This window comes from Meles meles, chromosome 2 (genome assembly GCF_922984935.1).
Source record: "Meles meles chromosome 2, mMelMel3.1 paternal haplotype, whole genome shotgun sequence".
NCBI lineage: Eukaryota > Metazoa > Chordata > Mammalia > Carnivora > Mustelidae > Meles > Meles meles.
Genome location: NC_060067.1, coordinates 404115 through 422883, shown reverse-complemented (window position 1 = coordinate 422883; position 18769 = coordinate 404115). Strand labels below are relative to the sequence as shown.

At 41.3% G+C, this 18769-nt stretch overlaps 1 protein-coding gene across 3 annotated transcripts in view; it reads left to right on the top strand.

Moving 5' to 3' along the window:
- Positions 1–18769, top strand: part of COPS4 (COP9 signalosome subunit 4) — a 51884-nt gene that overhangs the window by 17631 nt on the left and 15484 nt on the right. For all 3 annotated transcript variants that reach the window (XM_045996074.1, XM_045996064.1, XM_045996082.1), the window contains exons 2-4: positions 14500–14579; positions 16531–16682; positions 17239–17342. In XM_045996074.1, coding sequence (XP_045852030.1) covers position 14579; positions 16531–16682; positions 17239–17342 — 257 coding nt within the window. In that variant the 5' untranslated portion in view covers positions 14500–14578. The remainder of the gene's footprint in view (positions 1–14499; positions 14580–16530; positions 16683–17238; positions 17343–18769) is intronic.

The following is an 18769-nucleotide window of genomic DNA, read 5'->3' as shown; positions in this document are numbered from 1 at the left end:
GGGACCTCGATGTGGAGCCTCCCGGGCCGTGGCTTTTCGAGCGCACGGGGCGGAGGAGGCCTGGCCGCTCCCGTGTGCGGCCAGAGCCGCCCGGCCGTCTTCTGCGAGCCCGGGCGTGTGGGCTGCTCTCCGCCGCCGACTCTGAGGAGGGCGCCTCCGCGGAACGCCCTCGCGACGGGAGTCCGGCGCCTGGGCTAGTGGCGGCGGCAGGAGCCCGAGTTGTGCAGGATCCCGCGGAGTTTGTGTGGAAGGCTGAGACCGTTCCGCGTTAAAACAGTGACATGTGCCTGTCACGCAGGGGTCCCAGTCGCGCTGCCCGAGGGAGTGGGCAGGTGGGTCGGCGATGGTCCGGCTCTCCTGGTGCGTCATGCGGCGCCGTGCGTGGCCGCGAACTCGCGCGTCCGGCCTGACGGCCGCGAGCGTGCGGGGATGCACCTGCCCTCGCCTGGCCGTGGCCACCGCGGCCGCGTTCTGTGCAAACCGCGGCCTTTCCTCGGGTGGCAGGCGTCGGCGGCTCTCGCAGGGGACATCTAGCTGTGTCCCTTGGGGCTAGCGCCTGTGTCTGAGTTTCCTTCCCAGGAAGATGGGGTAACGACGTACTCTTGCCTGAGGTCGGGCGCGTGTACAGTCCCGCCGCACTTGTCGCGTGGAGCGGGACCGGGGCTCAGGGCCGCAGGGTTGTCTCTGCTCCTGTGTTGTCTTAAAGCGGTTAGTAAGGCCGTCCGGTGACTTACTCCGTGGGTGTGAATCGGGTGGGTGTGTCTCCGTGCAGCGAGTAGCTTTGGTCACACATCCCCATGCTTTGCTTGGGCTTTGTTTTCCTGAAGAACGTGAAGTACCTTCCTTGCCAGAAGAGAGCCAGGTTTTCAGGTGTTCGTCGAATCCTCAGCCGCGAGCCGCAGGCAGACGAAGGTGCCTGTTAGAGGTCCCTCCCGCGCGTATTCCCGTGTCCCAAACCAGAAACGTAGCGGTGCGAAACAACTGCTGCTTTTCAGGGTTCTTTGGGGGACTGGACGGTCGTGCTGGCCTGAGCCGGGGCTCCTTGTGCGGGTGCGGAGTCCGCGGGCAGCTCAGCTGGGGCTGGCGAGGCGGGAACGGACTCACGTGAGCGTCAGGCGGCGGCTGGCCGAGTCTGTCGCTCCACACGGCCTCCCACTCAGTGGTCCTGCAGGGCCGTAGAGTGTTCCAGAAGGGTGAGAGTGGAGGCCGCCACACGGAGGCTAGCCACGGAACTCTCACCCTCTCGGCTCTCTAAACCAGGTCCAAGTAAATCACCAGACCAGCCCGGACTCAAGGGGAGGAAAAATGGAGCCTGACTCTTTCTGGGAGAAGTGGCCGAGTTCCGTTAGAAAGGAAATTCCATAAAATAAAGGAAAGGAAAGGTAGAAAGGAAAATTCTATAAAAATAGGACTTTTGTGTGTGTGTGTGTGTGTGTATTCCTACTTCTTGATAGAGAAGGTACCGAGAAGAGGATAGCAGGCCTTTGGAGTCCGAAGAGTTCATTTTACAAGAAGCTGTTAGCATAGAGAAGAGAGGGTAATGGGAGACCTTTTAGCTCTCTTTGACTATTAGGCTGTTTTGCGGGGCGCCTGGGTGCTCAGTCAGTTAAGTATCTGCCTTGTGCTCAGGTCGTGATCTCAGGGTCCTGGGATCGAGTACTGCATCAGGCCGTTTGCTCACTGGGGAGGCTGCTTCTCTCTCTCCTGCTCCCTCTGCTGGTGCTCTCTTTCTCTGTCAAAGAAATCTTAAAAAAGAAAGGCTGTTTTGTAGAAAAGAAAATAGACTCCTTTGCCTTACAGAGATAGACTTTTGATTAGAACTCTTTAATAATAGAATGAAATAGAACTGTCAAAAAACAGAAGACACTTACACACCAGATACACACTATACACACTACGGACTCTCAAGGGCTCCTTATAACACAGATTCTCTGGTTCTTTGTTATTCCCACACACAGCACTTTTAGTGGTTCCCATCTCAAGAGGGAAGTTCCCTAACGTCTGGTGTTTACCATGTGCCAAGCATATCGTTATTTACATTTTTTAATCCTTGAGGAGTATTTACATTGCATATGAGGAAACTGAAGTACGGAGGTGAAATACCTTGCTTGAGGTCACATAGCTTGTGGCAAGGCCGTAATTCAACCTGTATGCTTGGCTCATAGCCCTTGACTCTAAACACACCTACCTTTTGACCTTAAATTATCTTCCCCAAACTAGACTGCATTTCAGATAGTGATTTTTTTTTTTGCGGGGGGCTTAAAATACTTATCTTCCTCCACTCTTTTCCACTTAACACTACGTTGAAGTATTTAGAATACTTAAAGATCAGCCTCATTTAGGGAATTATTTCTTTTTTTTTTGGCATTTTAAATTTTAATTAAAATTTGCTGAGACATCAGTTGTTAATCTTACTGAGATTCTCGCATATTATCATTTTCTTTTAAAAAATTTTTCCGTATTCAAATTCAATTTAGTTAACATATAATGTGTTATTAGTTTCAGGGGTAGAATTCAGTCATTCATCAGTTGCATGGAACACCCAGTGCTCATTCCTCCAAGTGCCCTCCTTACTCCCCGTCACCCAGTTAACTCATCCTCCCACCCTCAGTTTGTTTCTTACAGCTAAGAGTCTCTTACCGTTTGCCCCCTCTGTTTTTACCTTATTTTCCTTCCCTTCCCCTGTGTTCATCTGTTTTGTTTCCGAAATTCCACATATGAGTGAAATCATATGTTATTTGTCTTTCTCTGCCCAATTTACTTCACTTACTAAGTACACTCTAGTTCTGTCTGTGTGGTTATAAATGGCAAGATTTCATTCTTCTTGACAACTTAGTAATATTCCTGTGTGTGTGTGTGTGTGTGTGTGTGTGTGTGTGTGTGTGCCACATCTTTATCCATTCATCTGTCAATGCCCTCTGGGCTCTTTCCATAGTTTGGCTATGGTGGACATTGCTGCTATAAACATTGGGGTGCACATATTCCTTCAACTCACTGTTTTTGTATCTTTGGGTAAATACCCAGTAGTGCGATTGCTGGGTCACAGGGCAGCTTTATTTTTAACTTTTTGAGCAACCTCCATGCTGTTTTCTAGAGTGGCTGAATGGGCTCGCATTCCCACCAACAGTGTAGGAGGGTTCCCCTTTCTCTGCATCCTCGCTGACGTGTATTGTTTCCTCAGTGGTTAATTTAGTCATTCTGACCCATGTGAAGTGGTATCTCATTGTGGTTTTGGTTTATAATTAATTAATTATAATTGGTTTATAATTAATTAAAATTAATAAATAATTTATTATTTCTCCTAAGTATTATAGTATTTAATTTTCTGAAACTTCTTTGTGATGTGTCTTTGTGGATTTGTTAAATCTCTCTGTCATTTGGGTTTTGCTGTGAGATAAACCACTCGAAAACTTAGTGGATTAAAACAACAAGCATTTACTTTGCTTATAATTTGTTGGTGGGCTGGGCCCAGCTGGGTGGTTCTCTGTCCTGCGTGGTCTGCGTCCCACACATACCTCCCACCTGTGCCTGCTGCGGGTCGGGCAGGCACCGCTGCTGTGCTGTATTGGTGGGGCAGGTGGCGGTGACTGGACTGTGTGTTTCATTATCCAGCAGGTTAGCCTGGTCTCGTTCGTGTGGCCACAGCAGGGTCCAAGAGAAAAGGACACACACAGGACCTCTTGAGGTCTCAGTTCACAGCAGCACTTCCCTTCTACCAAATTCTTTTAATCAAAACAAGGCCAGATCAAAGGGTTACAGAGTCACACTGCAGGGGCATACATACAGAAGGAGAAAGAACTGTGATTTTTCATTTTGTCTTATTTTTGTTTGCAAATACTCTACTGCATCATTCTAATGGTGCTTTGCTGCATTTTTTGAACAGATGTATTTGACTGTCTCATGGTCTGGGATGTTTCAGCTGTCTATTTACAAATGTAGCCTGTGTCCCATTCCGTTCCCTTCTCTAGGATTCCAGTGAAGCCCCCATTAGGCCTCTTACTGTGACCTCCATGTCTCTAACCCTGTCTTCTGTACTTAGCTTTGGACTGCTTTATTCCGGATAGAATTTTCTGTCCTGCTTCCTAGTTTACCTGTTTTTCAGATGTGTTTAATCTACTGTTAAGAACTTCATTGGGGCACCTGGGTGGCTGCCTCTGCCTTCGGCTCAGGTCATGATCCCGGCGTTCTGGGATCGAGCCCCGCATTGGGCTCTCTGCTCCGTAGGGAGCCTGCTTCCTCCTCTCTCTCTGCCTGCCTCTCTGCCTAGTTGTGATTTCTCTCTGTCAAATAAATAAAATAAAATAAAATAAAAAAAGAACTTCATTGAGTGAGCTTGGATATAGTGTTTTTTAGTTCTGTAGTTTTTTTTTTTAAAGATTTTATTTATTTATTTGACAAACAGAGATCACAAGTAGGCAGAGAAGCAGGCAGAGAGAGGAGGAAGCAGGCTCCCCGCTGAGCAGAGAGCCAGATGCGGGGCTCGATCCCAGGACCCCGGGATCATGACCTGAGCCGAAGGCAGAGGCTTTAACCCACTGAGCCACCCAGGTGCTCCTAGTTCTATAGTTTTTGGTGGTTCTTTTTTCTTTTCTTTCTTTCTTTTTTAAATGTGGTTTTTAAACTTTCTTTTTTAAGTATGCTGCACGCCTGACGTGGAGCTTGAACTCATGACCCTGAGATGGAGAGTCGCATGCTCTCCTGACAAGCCAGCCAGGTGCCCTGGTGGTCCTTTCTTCAGATGACACTTTTCAGGATTCTCAGTTTCTTGCTGAAACCTTGAAGCCTGAGTTTATCTCTGTAAACATGATAAGCGTAATTGCACTACAGTCTTTCTGGTAGTTGCCGGTATCTGGAGGCCCTGCTTGTTGCTGCTCTCTGTTGCTTTTGTTGATTGTAGCTCAGAGAGTTATATGCCTTGTAATCTTTGTTGGGCAAGTTATTTAAAAATATACTTTTCAAAACATTTGGAGGCTTTAGGATGTAACCTTTCATGGAGGATTTTCATTCCTTCTGCCAGTCACCCAAGGGTGATAGCAGTCTAGGCTCAAGGCTTCAGAATTTTATGGTTTACCTAGATGATCCTTAGAATAGAAATTGTAATCTTATTTCCAAAGTGGTAATGTTTCCTCCTTTGGCAGGCGTGGATCTCAGATTTCTTTTCTTTTAGCTTCTGTAGTTGGCCAAAAATTACAACTTTCCTCTCAGTGTTTCTAGTGGAGTGGCAGAATGCCCCAAGTTAGAGCCCACGGGAAGTGCCTCTCTGCCTCTCAGCCGTTGGCTCACAGTCAGCAAAGGCTTTCAGGCAGATGCTCTTCGTACTCTTATCTTCTCCTGTTTTTTTCTTTCTTGTTAGGATTTTATGCTATTTTTCTTTTTGCATTTCTTTCAGCTTTTTATGTTTTTATTTTTGTTTTGAGGTAGAGATGGTCCAGTCATCTAATTTGTCATTACCATCAGTGAAAGCTGTACTAATACATATCTGTTCTACTTGTTTTGATTCTAAATAGTGACTGTGATACATTTTCATGTAGGTGTATATTACTTACCTTCAGATTTAAGTGCCAAGAAATCAGGAATCAGCACAATGGACTTTAGTTCATAGATGTAACTGGATGCTCAGTAGACGTTTGTTGATGATGGTAAATGGATAGGGGAGATGCAAGCACCTTAGTTAAATTTGTTTTCCTCTGTAATTTTTATCTTTTTAAAGTAGGCTCCGTGTCCAGCGTGAAGCCCAACACGGGGCTTGAACTCATGACCATGAGATCAAGACCTGAGCTGAAACCAAGAGCTGGATACTTAACCAACTGAACCACCCAGGAACCCACCTCCATAATATTTTTTAAGGAAAATATATTTGGTATTTGTCATGTTTTCCATATCAATCACTTCTCTGTTTTTTCTGTTGAGTGCTTAGTAAAAAGATGTTTTATCCATGGAGCCTTCTCTAGCTAATCTAACCCCTTTTGGTTTTACTCTCTTCTAAATTAAAATATTACCTCTTCATTTTTCTTCTCTCTCTTTTTTAATTTTGTTTTTACTTTCTATTAAAACATAAGCTATTTCTGGGTTTATATATACCTATATATTTTAAATTACATTGCACTGAGTGCATTACTCTTAAGAGTAGAGCCTAATACATTTTCTCACATACGTCGATATGTAACAACTATCCAGAGCAAGCTGGGGAATATTTCCAGCATGCCTAGAGGGTCCCTCGTGCCCCTTCCCAGTCATTGCCCTCAGATATAACCACTGTTCTACTTCCGTCATCGTGAATTGGGTTTGCCTGTTCTTGAAATGCACATAAACGGAACCATTCAGTTTATACCCTTTTGTGTCTGTCCTTTTTCACTTAACATATCTGTGAGATACATTCATGCTTGAAGCATTCTTTATAGATTTGTAGAATGCCATTTTATTAGTGGGCTTCACTTTTTTATTGATGAGCATTACAATTTTTTGTAGTTTAGAGCTATTTTGAATAAAGCTACTATGAAAATTTTTCTATTTATCTTTTTGTGGACATAAACATTCGTTTTTCTTGGATATATACCCAGGAGTGGAATATTTGGGTTATAGCATACACGTTTAGTTTTAGTAGATAACTGCCACTGGTTTTCCGGAGTGTAGACCACTTTCCACTCCCATTGAGTATGGGTGAAATTAGTTCCCCTACATTCTCACCCATACTCAAATTTGTTAGTGTTTCTGATATTATTCATTCTAGTGCAAGTAGAAGAGTACCTACTTATGCTTAGAGTCTGCATTAACTTAATCAGTGTTGAGGCGGTTGGGAATCTTTTAATATGCTCACTGGGCATTTGGATGTCATCGCTAGTGAAGTGCTTATTTATTTATTTTTTATCTTTTTGCCGAATACATGCATTTCAAGTATCTTTTCTATCTATGGCGTGCATGTTTCACTTTTTTTTTCTAAGCTTTCAATTGAACAGGTTGTAGAAGAGGCTTGATAGACCAGAGCCCATGCCACCGTCAGACTCCTCTGATTCTTCTTTCTTTGCTTCCACTTTCTTCTCAGCTGGAGCAGCGGTGGGGGAAGGAGCAGGACTCCTGCTGGCACGGCACCGGGTGCTGGGGCGGCTCTCCCGGCCACTCCGTTGGCAGCTGAGGCTCCTATGTTGACACTGGCCAGGGCCTTTGCGGACAAGGCCAGCAAGAGAGGTTCAACATTCCTACCTGCTGTTCTAATGAGGGCATTGATCTTGGCCTCTGTGACCTCAGCATCCTGCAGGGTGAGGGCCAGGCAGATGCAGGCGAGTGCTGTGCGGTCACTGCGGATGCGGAGCTGGTCACCGGATGGCAGGGCCTCACCCCATCACGGCCTTAGCTTCCTTGAAAGGACCGAGCACCTTAAGGGCAGCTGAGGAAAGCGTGTCTCACTTTCTTACTGGTGACTTTGATAGATATTCTTAATTTCAAAGAAACATACCCATTTTTTATTCACACAAAATTTTTTTTCTTGTGGTGAGAACTTTGAAGAACTACTTTTTTAGCAACGTTCAAATGTGCAACACACAGTATTAACTACAGTCGCTGTACATTTCATCCCCATGACTGACTTGTTTATTGACTCCAAGTTTGTATCTTTCACCACCTTCACCCATTTGCCCACACCCCACCCCTTCGCCTCTGGAAGGCACCGGTTTGATCTGCATCTGTGTGTGGTTTGGTTTTACTTTAGATTCCACTGTAAGAGAGATCATTTGGTACTTATCTTTCTCCGTCTGACTTATTTTACTTAGCATTAATGCCTTCAGGATCTGTCTTGTCGCAAAAGGCAAGATTTTCTTCCTTTTTATGGCTGAATAATATTCCATTGTATTTACATAAATGTTCTTTATCCATTCATTCATAGATGAACACTTTAGTTGTTTCTGTATCTTGGTTATTGTAAAGAATGCTGCAGTGAACATTGGAGTATTTATATATCTTTTCAAACTAATGTTTTCATTTTGTTTGGATAAATACCCAGTATAATTGTTGGATCACTGTTTTTTTTGAGATACCTTTATACCATTTTTCCTAGTGACTGCACTAATTTACATTCCTACCAGCAGTACATGGAGGTTCCCTTTTTTGTGTATCTTCCCCCACACTTGTTATTTCTTGTCTTTTTTTTTTTTTTTTTTTTAAGATTTTATTTATTTATTTGACAGAGATCACAGGTAGGCAGAAAGGCAGGTGGGGGGCGGGGGTGGTGGCGGGAAGCAGGCTCCCCACCGAGCAGAGCCCGACACAGGGCTCAATCCCAGGACGCTGAGATGACCTGAGCCAAACTCACTAAGCCACCCAGGCACCCCATTTTTTACCTTTTTAATCATAGCCATTCTAACAGATGTGAGGTAATATCTTATTGTGGATTTAACTTGTATTTCTCAGATTATTAGTGATGTTCAACCTGTTTTTGCGTGACTTTTGGCCATCTGTATGGGGAAATGTCTATTCAGTTCCTCTGCCCCCCCCCCCCCCGCTTTTTTTTTTTTTGAGAGAGAGAGAGAGAGGAAATGAACAGGGAGTTGGGGAGAGAGAGGTGGAAAGACTGAGAATCCTAAGTAGGCTTTATGCCTAGTGCAGAGCTGGATGTGGGGTTCCATTTCAAACCCCTGAGGTCATGATCTGAGCCAAAATCAGAAGTCAGATGCTTAACCAGCTGAGCCACCCAGGTGCCCCCCTTCCATTTTAAAATCACTCTTTTATTTATTTTTTTGCTGTTGTATGAGTTTCTTAATATATTTTAGATATTAACCCCTTATCAGATATATGATTTACAAGTATTTTTCTTCCATTCTGTAGGTTGCCTTTTTATTTTGTTGATGGTTTTCTTCACTTGAGGCTTTTTAGCTTAATAGATTCTCCTTTATTTATTTTTGCATTTGTTGTCACCGCTTCTTGAGTGAGATCTATAAAGATATTGCTAAGACCAACGTTAAGTTTACCACTTACATTTTTCGTAGGAGTTTTATGGTTTCAGGTCTTACATTCAAGTCTTTAATTCATTTTGCGGTTATTTTTGTATATGGGGTAAGATAGTGACCCAGGTTCATTTTTTTTGCCTGTGGCCGTCTTTTCTCAACACCATCCTTTCCGCATTGTATATTCTTGCCTGCTTTGATGTAAGTTAATTGACCATATAATGTCTGGGTTTATTTCTGGGCTCTCTATTCTGTTCCATTGATCTGTGTGGCTGTGTTCATGCTAATACCGTACCATTTTGATTACTCTACCTTTGTAATAATTTGAAATCAGGGAGTGTGATGCCTCCAACGTCGTTGTTTTTTTCTCAAGATTGCTTGGTTATTCAAGGTCTTTTGTGGTGCTATACAAAATTTTAGGTTGCTTGTTCTATTTCTGTGAAAAATGCTGTTGGAATTTTGATAGGGATTTCATTGAATCTGTAGATTGCTTTGGGTAGTATGGGCATTTTAACAAGACTGATACTTTCAGTCTGTGACTATGGAATGTCTTTCCTTTTATTTATGTCTTTAGTTTCTTTCATCATTGTCTTATAGTTTTCAGTGTACAGATCTTTCACGTGGGTTAAATTTATTCTTTGTTCTTTTATTCTTTTTGATGTAATTCTAAATATGTTTTCTCTTCCTGATGATTTGTTATTAGTGTGTAGAAATACAACAGATTTTTTAAAATTTAAATTCAATTTAATTAACATATGGTGTATTAATAGTCTCAGAGGTAGCATTTAGAGATTCATCAGTTGCATATGATACCCAATGCTCATCACATCATGTGCCCTCCTTAAACAATGCCCGTTACCTGGGTCCACCAACCTCACCTCCAGCAGCCCTTAGTTTGTTTCCTTACAGTTGAGTCTCTTACGGTGGGACACGTGGGTGGCTCAGTGGTTAAGCGTCTGCCTTGAGCTCAGGTCATGATCTCAGGGTCCTGGGATCGAATCCTGCTTCTGGCTCCCTGCTCATGAGGGAGCCTGCTTTGTCCCCTGCCTGCTGCTCCCCCTGCTGTGCCCACACGCTCACACTCTCTCTCTCTCGGACAAATAAATAAATAAAATCTTTATTAAAAAAAAAAGTCTCTTATGATTTGTCTCCCTCTCTGTTTCCTTCTTATTTTATTTTTCCTTCCCTTCCCTTATGTTCATCAATTTTGTTTCTTAAATTCTACCTGTGAGTGAAATCATACATATGGTACTTGTCTTTCTCTGATGGACTTGCTTCATTTAGCATAACGCGCTCTAGTTCCTACACATGTTGCAAATGGCAAGACTTCATTCTTTTTGGTGGCTGAGTATATTCCGTATGTATATGTATATATATATAAAATTGTGTATATATAATGTACAGATATTTGTATATATAGCATCTTTTTTATCCATTTATCTATTGATGGGCATGTGGGCTCTTTCCATATTTTGGCTATTGGAAACACAACAGGGGCGCCTGCGTGGCTCAGTTGTTAAGTGTCTGCTTTTGGCTCAGGTCGTGATCCTGGGGTCCTGGGATCGAGCCCCGCATCAGGCTCCCTGCTCTCGGGAAGCCTGCGTCTCCCTCTCCCACTCTCCCTGCTTGTGTTCCCTCTGTCACTGTGTCTCTCTCTGTCAAATAAATAAATAAAATTAAAAAAAAAAAGAAAAGAAACAACATATTTTTGAGGATTGATTTTGTACCCCACAACTTTACTGAATTCATTTATTAGTTCTTGCAGTCATATTTCTTATATTCAGTTTTATTCATTTCAGTGACTTTTGTTTTATTGTAATTTGTGATAATTTTATTTGGTATTTAAATTTTTATTTGCCTGACTATAGCTTCAAAGACTAAGGTTATTTAAAGTCTCTTTAGTATCATACACAGAATCTTATACAGCATTTTAAAAACCCTAGGTGTGCAATTCACATTTTTTGATTATTTAATATGGCAATATTAAATGATTATTTTTTTAAAGATTTTATTTATTTATTTATTTTTTAAGATTTTATGTATTTATTTGACAGAGAGAGAGAGAGATCGCAAGTAGGCAGAAAGGCAGGCAGAGGGGGAGGAGGAAGCAGGCTCCCCACTGAGCAGAGAGCCTGATGTGGGGCTCAGTCCCAGGACCCTGAGATCATGCCCTGAGCCGAAGGCAGAGGCTTAACCCACAGAGCCACCCAGGCGCCCCTAAATTTTATTTATTAGAGAGAGAGAGAGAGAGAGAGAGAGCACACAAGTGTGAGGAGCAGAGGGAAAGGGAGAAGCAGACTCCCCACTGAGCAGGAAGCGTGACTCGCAGCTCAGTCCTGGGACTCTGGGATTATGACCCAAGCTGAAGGCAGCCATTTAACTGACTGAGCCAGCCAGGTGCCCGATTGATTATTTGAATCCCAGATTTAAATTAGGTTTATTAGTCATTCCTTATTATTATTGTAAAGAACTAATTTCTTATTCTTAGATACTGGAATACTGGAATTTACATATTAGAAAATGAGTAAGATAGCATCTAGCCTGAACTCTGTACCTCTCTTTCTTAATGTGTAAAAGTTGAGAGAGTGATTAGGCAATTCATAATGCTCTGGCAAGTTGTATGATGTGGTTAATGTAAAAGTTTTATCACTTTCTAGATTTGGGGGGGGTGTGTGGTTATTTATTTATTTATTTGACAGACAGAGATCACAAGTAGGCAGAGAATTATTTATTTGACAGACAGAGATCACAAGTAGGCAGAGAGGCAGGCAGAGAGAGAGGAGGAAGCAGGCTCCTTGCTGAGCACAGAGCCGGATGCAGGGCTGGATCCTAGGACCCTGGGACCATGACCCAAGCCAAAGGCAGAGGCTTTAACCCACTGGGCCACCCAGGTGCCCCTTTGGTGAGTTTTTTAATACAGATCAGTTGACAAGTTATGAAACAATGATTTAAAACTGGTTAATTAGAGGGGCGCCTGGGTGGCTCAGTGGGTTAAGCCCTCTGCCTTCAGCTCAGGTCATGATCCCAGGGTCCTGGGATCCAGCCCTGAGTCAGGCTCTCTGCTCAGCAGGAAGCCTGCTTCCCCCACTCCCCCCGCCTGCCTCTCTGCCTACTTGTGATCTCTGTCTGTCAAATAAATAAATAAAATCTTAAAAACTGGTTAATTAGAAAATTTCTGTGCGACATTGTCATCTCTGAGTATAATTTTGTTGGTATAAAATAATCTATGGGGATGTCAGATTAAGGGGGCTTAGCCACGAATATGAAAAATATGAATAATAAGCCGATCACAAATGAATAAACCATTGAATGCCCAGAGCAGTGAAGTGGATGTATAAATATAGATATGGGAAATAGTATATGTAGGTGTATGTAGAGAAAGAGTGAGATAGTCCATGTTAATGAATTTTCAGATAGCTGAATATTGTCCCTCAAATTTTTAAAAATAATTTTTAAAATGTCAGTTTTTATTTTAAAGCTTAATAATATTTCCTTGCTTTATTAGAGTAGTTCTTCTCTTCTTTTGGAGTTTGTTGCCGTTTCTGTCAGTTTATCTTTCTTACAAGTGAGTTTGACTCGTGTTTTTGAGAAATCATATAACCAAGGTTCAGAGAGTACTGTATGGGTTGGGAATCAGTAAGTGTTGAATGGTAGCTTGTACAAAATACAAATCATAAATTTGAATGAGTTTGGGCCCTATTTATAGGTATATATTTTTCTTTGTATTTGTATATTTCTGTTTCTATATTCTGGACAACGTTCTGAATAATTTGCAATACTATTAGGTTTGTGAAATATATTAACTAATGCTTTTAATAAATATTACTATTAAGACAGAGGGATAAACAATAGTATAATATTTGTGTATCTACCACTCAGTTTAAGAAATAAAATACTGTTTTATTACTTACCAATACTGTTAAATATTTGAATGCTTGTGATACGCTGCTTTAGGCATCGTGTGTATAGCAGTCAACGAAACAAACAAAAATCCTTGTCCTCCTAGTGTTTATATTTTTAGGAAGGGTTTTGCCATTGCCTAATAATTGTCACTGTTCCTGTTTTCAGCATTTCCCCCATCCTTTTTTTTTTTTAAATTAAGATTCTTATTTATTTATTTGAGAGAGAGAGGGTGAGCAAGTGCATGAGTAGGGGGGAGGGGCAGAAGGAGAGGGAGAAGCAGACTCCCTGCTGAGCAGGGATTTTTTTTCCCAGCTGAGGGGAGGGGGCTCCATCTCAGGACCCTGAGATCATGACATGAGCCAAAGGCAGACACTTAACCAGTGGAGCCACCCAGACGCCTCTCCCCCATCCCCATCCTTCTGATTTGAATCTTATGTGGTCATGAATATTAGGCAGAATAGTTATTAGAAGTGATTGCAAGTAAAGAATGTATAGGCGTGTCTGACAGAATGAGGCGTGTTCTGTCAGTGCATTTGGCTTCCTAGAGTTTGTTTTGTATACACTAAGACATTCAGTCCCTAGTATTTTGTTTCACTGCCTAGTCAACATGATCCTATTGTTGGTAACCCTACTTTCATTAGGTCTGTAAGAGAAAAGGTTCTGGGTCACCTCAAATAACATTTTTGTGTGTCTGTGTAATACATAATTGAAGGAAATATAGCTTATTTTTTAAGACATTTGAAAGAAAGTTGACTTATTTAAAGAGAACAAGGCAAATCCTAAGAGACTTCTTTAAAAAAAGATTCATTTACTTATTTAAGAGAGCATGAGCTACCATGTGCACATGCCTGCGCCCAAGTGTGGGGAGGGGCAGAGGGAGAGAGGGAATTCCAAGCAGACTTCCTGCTGAGCATAGGGCCACTGGGGATAGGGGCTCAACCCCACAATCCCAAGATTACAACCTGAGCTGAAATCGAGTCATATATGCAACTGGCTGAGCCACCCAAACACCCCAAAAGTTGACATTTTAGTTTAAATTTAAAACTAAAACTTTTCCGGGGCACCTGGGTGGCTCAGGTTGTGGTCTCAGGGTCCTGGGATCGGGTCGAGTCGGGCTCTCTGCTCATCGAGGAGCCTGCTTCCCCCTCTCTCTCGGCCTCTCTGCCTACTTGTGATCTCTCTCTCAAAATAAATAAATAAAATTTAAAAAAACCCCCAAAACCTAAATCTTTTTCAAGATAAAAGTGACACTTTAGATCCAATAACTTAGAGTTACAGATTTACTTTCTTGTGATGGGCTTGAAACTTCTTTTTTCTTTTTTAAGTAGGCTCTACGCCCACTGTGGGGCTTGAGTTCACAGTCCCCTAGATCAAGAGTCTCATACTCTCAATGAAGCCAGCTAGTTGCCTCCGGGGCTGAAAACTTAAAAAAACTTGTGGTATACTGTAAAGAAAACAAGAAGAAGTGATACCTTAGAATTACAGATTTAGTGTTTCCTATGATGGACTAGGAACTTACAACAACAAATCTATGGTGTACTATAAAGAAAACCACCAACTAGAGCACTGTGAAAGAAACCAGGATAATGAGTAAACGTCAGAGTGAGCTTTAGAGTATGTAGCGTCCTCTGAACTTTATTTTCATTTGTTCTTGTTTTAGGTACCGTCAGATCCTGGAAAAAGCCGTTCAGTTATCTGGGGCAGAACAACTAGAAGCTTTGAAAGCTTTTGTGGAAGCAAGTAAGTGGAACGAAAATTCCATGATTGCCTTGTATTACTGAGTTAGGACTTCAAAGCTTGCTCAAGCTTGTTTTAGATCAAGTTACCAGTATAATTTGCATTGACATTAAATTAAATCATGTGGAAATTCACTTTAGAATTTAGTTACTACTTGGTTATTTTTCAATAAGTTGTCTTCAGAGTTACATTACCAATTAAGGTTTTATATAGGAATTGATACAGTAACTGATGAAAGACAGTGTAGCATAATGATAAAGAGAATAGTCTAGATTCAGTCTGGTCTCTTGTTATATTAGTTGTGTGTTCTTGGGTAAGTTACTTCCTTTGTGACTCCATTTCCTTGTCTATAAAATGGGGATGTGATAGCTACCCTGTAGCAGTGCTGGGAGAGTAACGGAGTTGATAGGCCAAGTAACGAGCTTCGAATGGGAGAGTAACGGAGTTGATAGGCCAAGTAACGAGCTTCGAATAGTACCTGGCATGTAGTAAGTGCTGGCCAGCACTTAGTTAGTGTTACTAACCTGAAGAACACTCCGTGTGAATGGGAACCAGACTTTTCCATTCGTCAAGACATTCTCACCTACTCCCTGACTTCAAACGTGTCCAGTTATTTTGGAAATTGCTTGAAAGTCAGGCTGGAGTTCATACTGAGTTACCAGTGTGAAGGACATTTGAGAGGGCTGTACACTGTACGGCATGCTCTCACACACACGCTCCTGAGAAGTGCTAGTTTGCGTAGGAATTTCTTTCGAACAGTTGTAAATGCCGATGGCACTTGTAATGAAACTGTTTTCTCAGCTGTGTCCGGCTTTATCCGGGACTGAATTATGATTGATACATCATGAACTGATTACAGGCTTGTTCCAGGTTACTGTAAGTTATTGCCTCAGAGAGGTCGGGGCCTGCAGTGGGTGTTGAACTGGCAGCGGCTTCAGAAAGACCGATAGGAATGGTTTTATTGAGAACACTGCATTGTAGTAGCAAAAGAAGAGTGATTTTTCTTATAAACTTCGATCTCTGTATAAACTTTGAGTCCAGTGCACTAATGAAAAGCCATCTACCGAAAATCATTCACATCAGCTGAACAGTTTTGAACCATCGTTTATTTTCCTGGCAACTGCTGGTTTCAGACTTAATTTACCTGAGCAGTGGTACAGGCACGATCCATCTTTTAAAATATAATGATGATGCTAATAATAATGAAATTTGTTGAGTGCTTTGTGCCCCATATTGTTTAAAGTGCTCTGTGTATAGGGCTTTTAAGCTTCACAGCAGCCTTAGCCACATTGTACAGATGAGAAGACAGAAACAGAAAAGCTGAGTTTCTTTTGGAGGGCGTCTGATCAGGAGTGCTGGAAGCGGTGTGGCTTCAGAGCTCTCATCTGTAATCACATGCAGTAATAAAAACTCATGAATGTTTATAAATAATGTCATTAGGTCTGCCTGTACATCTAGTGCTGACTTCAGTTTTATTTGTCATTTTTATTGGGAAAGTACAAGTGGCCGTAACTGTCACTGCTTGCTTGATTTAAATTTCATGAGCATTATCTCAGTTTCTTCTTTAACTCCTTTTTGTAACCAGGTGGAATATAAGTAGATACATAAAAATGGAGGTGTTTCTGTGCCTTTCCTTTGTAGAAAAATAAGGAAGAGAAGAATATAAAATTCTGAAATGTAAAAGGAAACTTTTCCCTAGCCATTTCTTTTTCTTAGAAAAATATAGGGGATTTTTACTGTTTTGGTGTAATCATTATGTAATCAAATAATTCAATATAAGGAAAACTAATTGTGTAATATGAGCTGATATGGGTGTGGAAATCCCTGAATAATACACTGAAGGTTGTACTAACATATATATTGTTTTTAATGTTAATTTTGGGTAAAAATTGATTGCTTAATGAAGATTTATAAATGATTCATGTTTTCTTATCTTTTTTTTTTTTTTGTCAAGTGGTAAATGAGAATGTCAGTCTCGTGATCTCTCGACAGTTGCTCACTGATTTCTGCGCACATCTCCCTGACCTGCCCGACAGCACAGCCAAGGACACCTGTCATTTCACCTTGGAAAAGATCCAGCCCAGAGTCATTTCATTTGAGGAGCAGGTAAGAATCGAGAGCAGCGACTTTTGAACCTGAGATAGCAGCAGTTATTTTGAGAGGTGTTACTACATTTTTAAAGGAGATGGTCATCCCGTTTTATTTTTGATGGAACGGTCTGCCAAATAGCACGTTACAATGTAAAAATAGATGCTAGGTTGTAACTCCAGCTGACAGTTGCGGAGATGTTACAGTTCGATTTCTAAACCAAATATTACTCTTTAGACAATTTTTAAGGATCAGTGAAATTGTTAATAAGGTTAAAATAATAGGAAAACTCCAACATTATGTATGCAGTTAACATAAAAGTAAAATTTCATATTTATGCTAAATTACTGCCATAATCCACATTGCAGAAATGTGTTAGTTCAGTGTTTTGGTATTCTGTATATGCAGAATTCATAAAAAAAAAAATAGGGGTTGTCTAGTGACACTTGTACTATTTACTTGTCAGCTTAATATGTTCAATGAAAGCATTATCACAATAGTTTAACTTTGCATCCATTTATTTTAGTCACTAATGTGAGTTGAAGTAATTTAACATGTCTGCCTGTTATTCCAGGTTGCGTCAATAAGACAGCATCTTGCGTCCATATATGAGAAAGAAGAAGATTGGAGAAATGCAGCCCAAGTGTTGGTGGGAATTCCTTTGGAAACAGGACAAAAGTATAGTAAATAGTGGATATTGGATGGAGATGTATATAGGATATGTATCATTGTTCGCTTGTGTTTTTTCTCACATTCTAGTGAAGGAAACATCATAAGCAACTTAATAAGTACAGGCATTTTGTAGAATATTAGAAGGTGATAAGTGCTCTAGAGAAAAGTAAAGGGAAAGTGGGGAACAGGTCATATCATTAAATAGGGTGATTGGAGTGGTAGGGTGTCCAGGTACATCTTCTCAGACACTTGAAGGAAGTGAGGGAGTGGCTGTGAGCTGGTAGGGAGGATGGCTCATGTAAAGGCCCCAAGACAGGAGCAGGCCTGGAGTATTTTCAGAAGATCAGGGATACCAGTGTGGTTGGAGTGGAGCAAGTCAAGGGAAGGTGGGGGCTGAGATCAGAGAGTACCAAAGCCTGGATTGTGTAGGTTCTTCTCAGTCGTTGTAAGGCCTTGGGCTTTTCTCTAAGTGAAATGAGGGGGAGCCGTTGGAGGATTTTGTGTGGAAGATCGACATGATCTGATTTATATTTTAGAAAATCATTCTGACTACTGGGTTGAAACTAACTGTACCACTGCAGAGAAGATGGAGATTGTGAGAAATGTTGGATTCTGGATATGTTTTTAAGGTAGAGCTAAGGGTTTTCTGGTAGCTTAGATATGGAGTATGAGAAAAAGAGCCAAAATAAATACTGGTTTTGGTCTGAACTACTGGAAAGATGGAGTTGCCATCTACTGAGTAGTAAAGAATAGGTTTTGAGGGAAGATGCAGAGTTCCATTTTGGACTTGTGATAACCAAGTGGAAGTACCTAGGAGGGAGTTGAATGTATTAATACTGTTCTTTACAGTGGCCGTAGTTATCACTTTGATAGTGCTGTAGCATTACCTTGATCTGTGAGGGTATCGGAGAACTGAAAATTTAGCAGTTTTCTAAACAAATTAACCTAAAAGTGATTAAAAGTAGAATCTGGATAAACAGTTGAGAACTTATTTCTTTAAAGAATGATTCATTTTGGTAATTACAGTAATAAACTTAATAGATGGTATAAAAATTGGAAAATTCAACAAAAGTATGGTGCTCTTTATAGCAGTTCATGTAAATTTGAGTTTTGAATGGAAATAGTATGCTACAAAATGCGGTATATGACTTGGGAAAAATTTTTGAATTAGTATAAAAAATTTAAAAAGTTAAGACTTCCAGAACTTGGGCCATGTAAATTGTAAACTCCGTTCTTGCCACATGGTGGCATCACTTTTGCTGGTAATAAGAGGTTGTCCTGTAAGGGTTGATCTTGAATTTTGTAAGTTTCGAGTTATGTGAGATGTGACTTATGCATAAAATGTGGCTGCGGAGATAAAGAAGAAAATGAAAACCACCTGTAACCTCAACACCTAGAGAAATTGCTGTTACTATCTTCCTAAGTATGTCTAG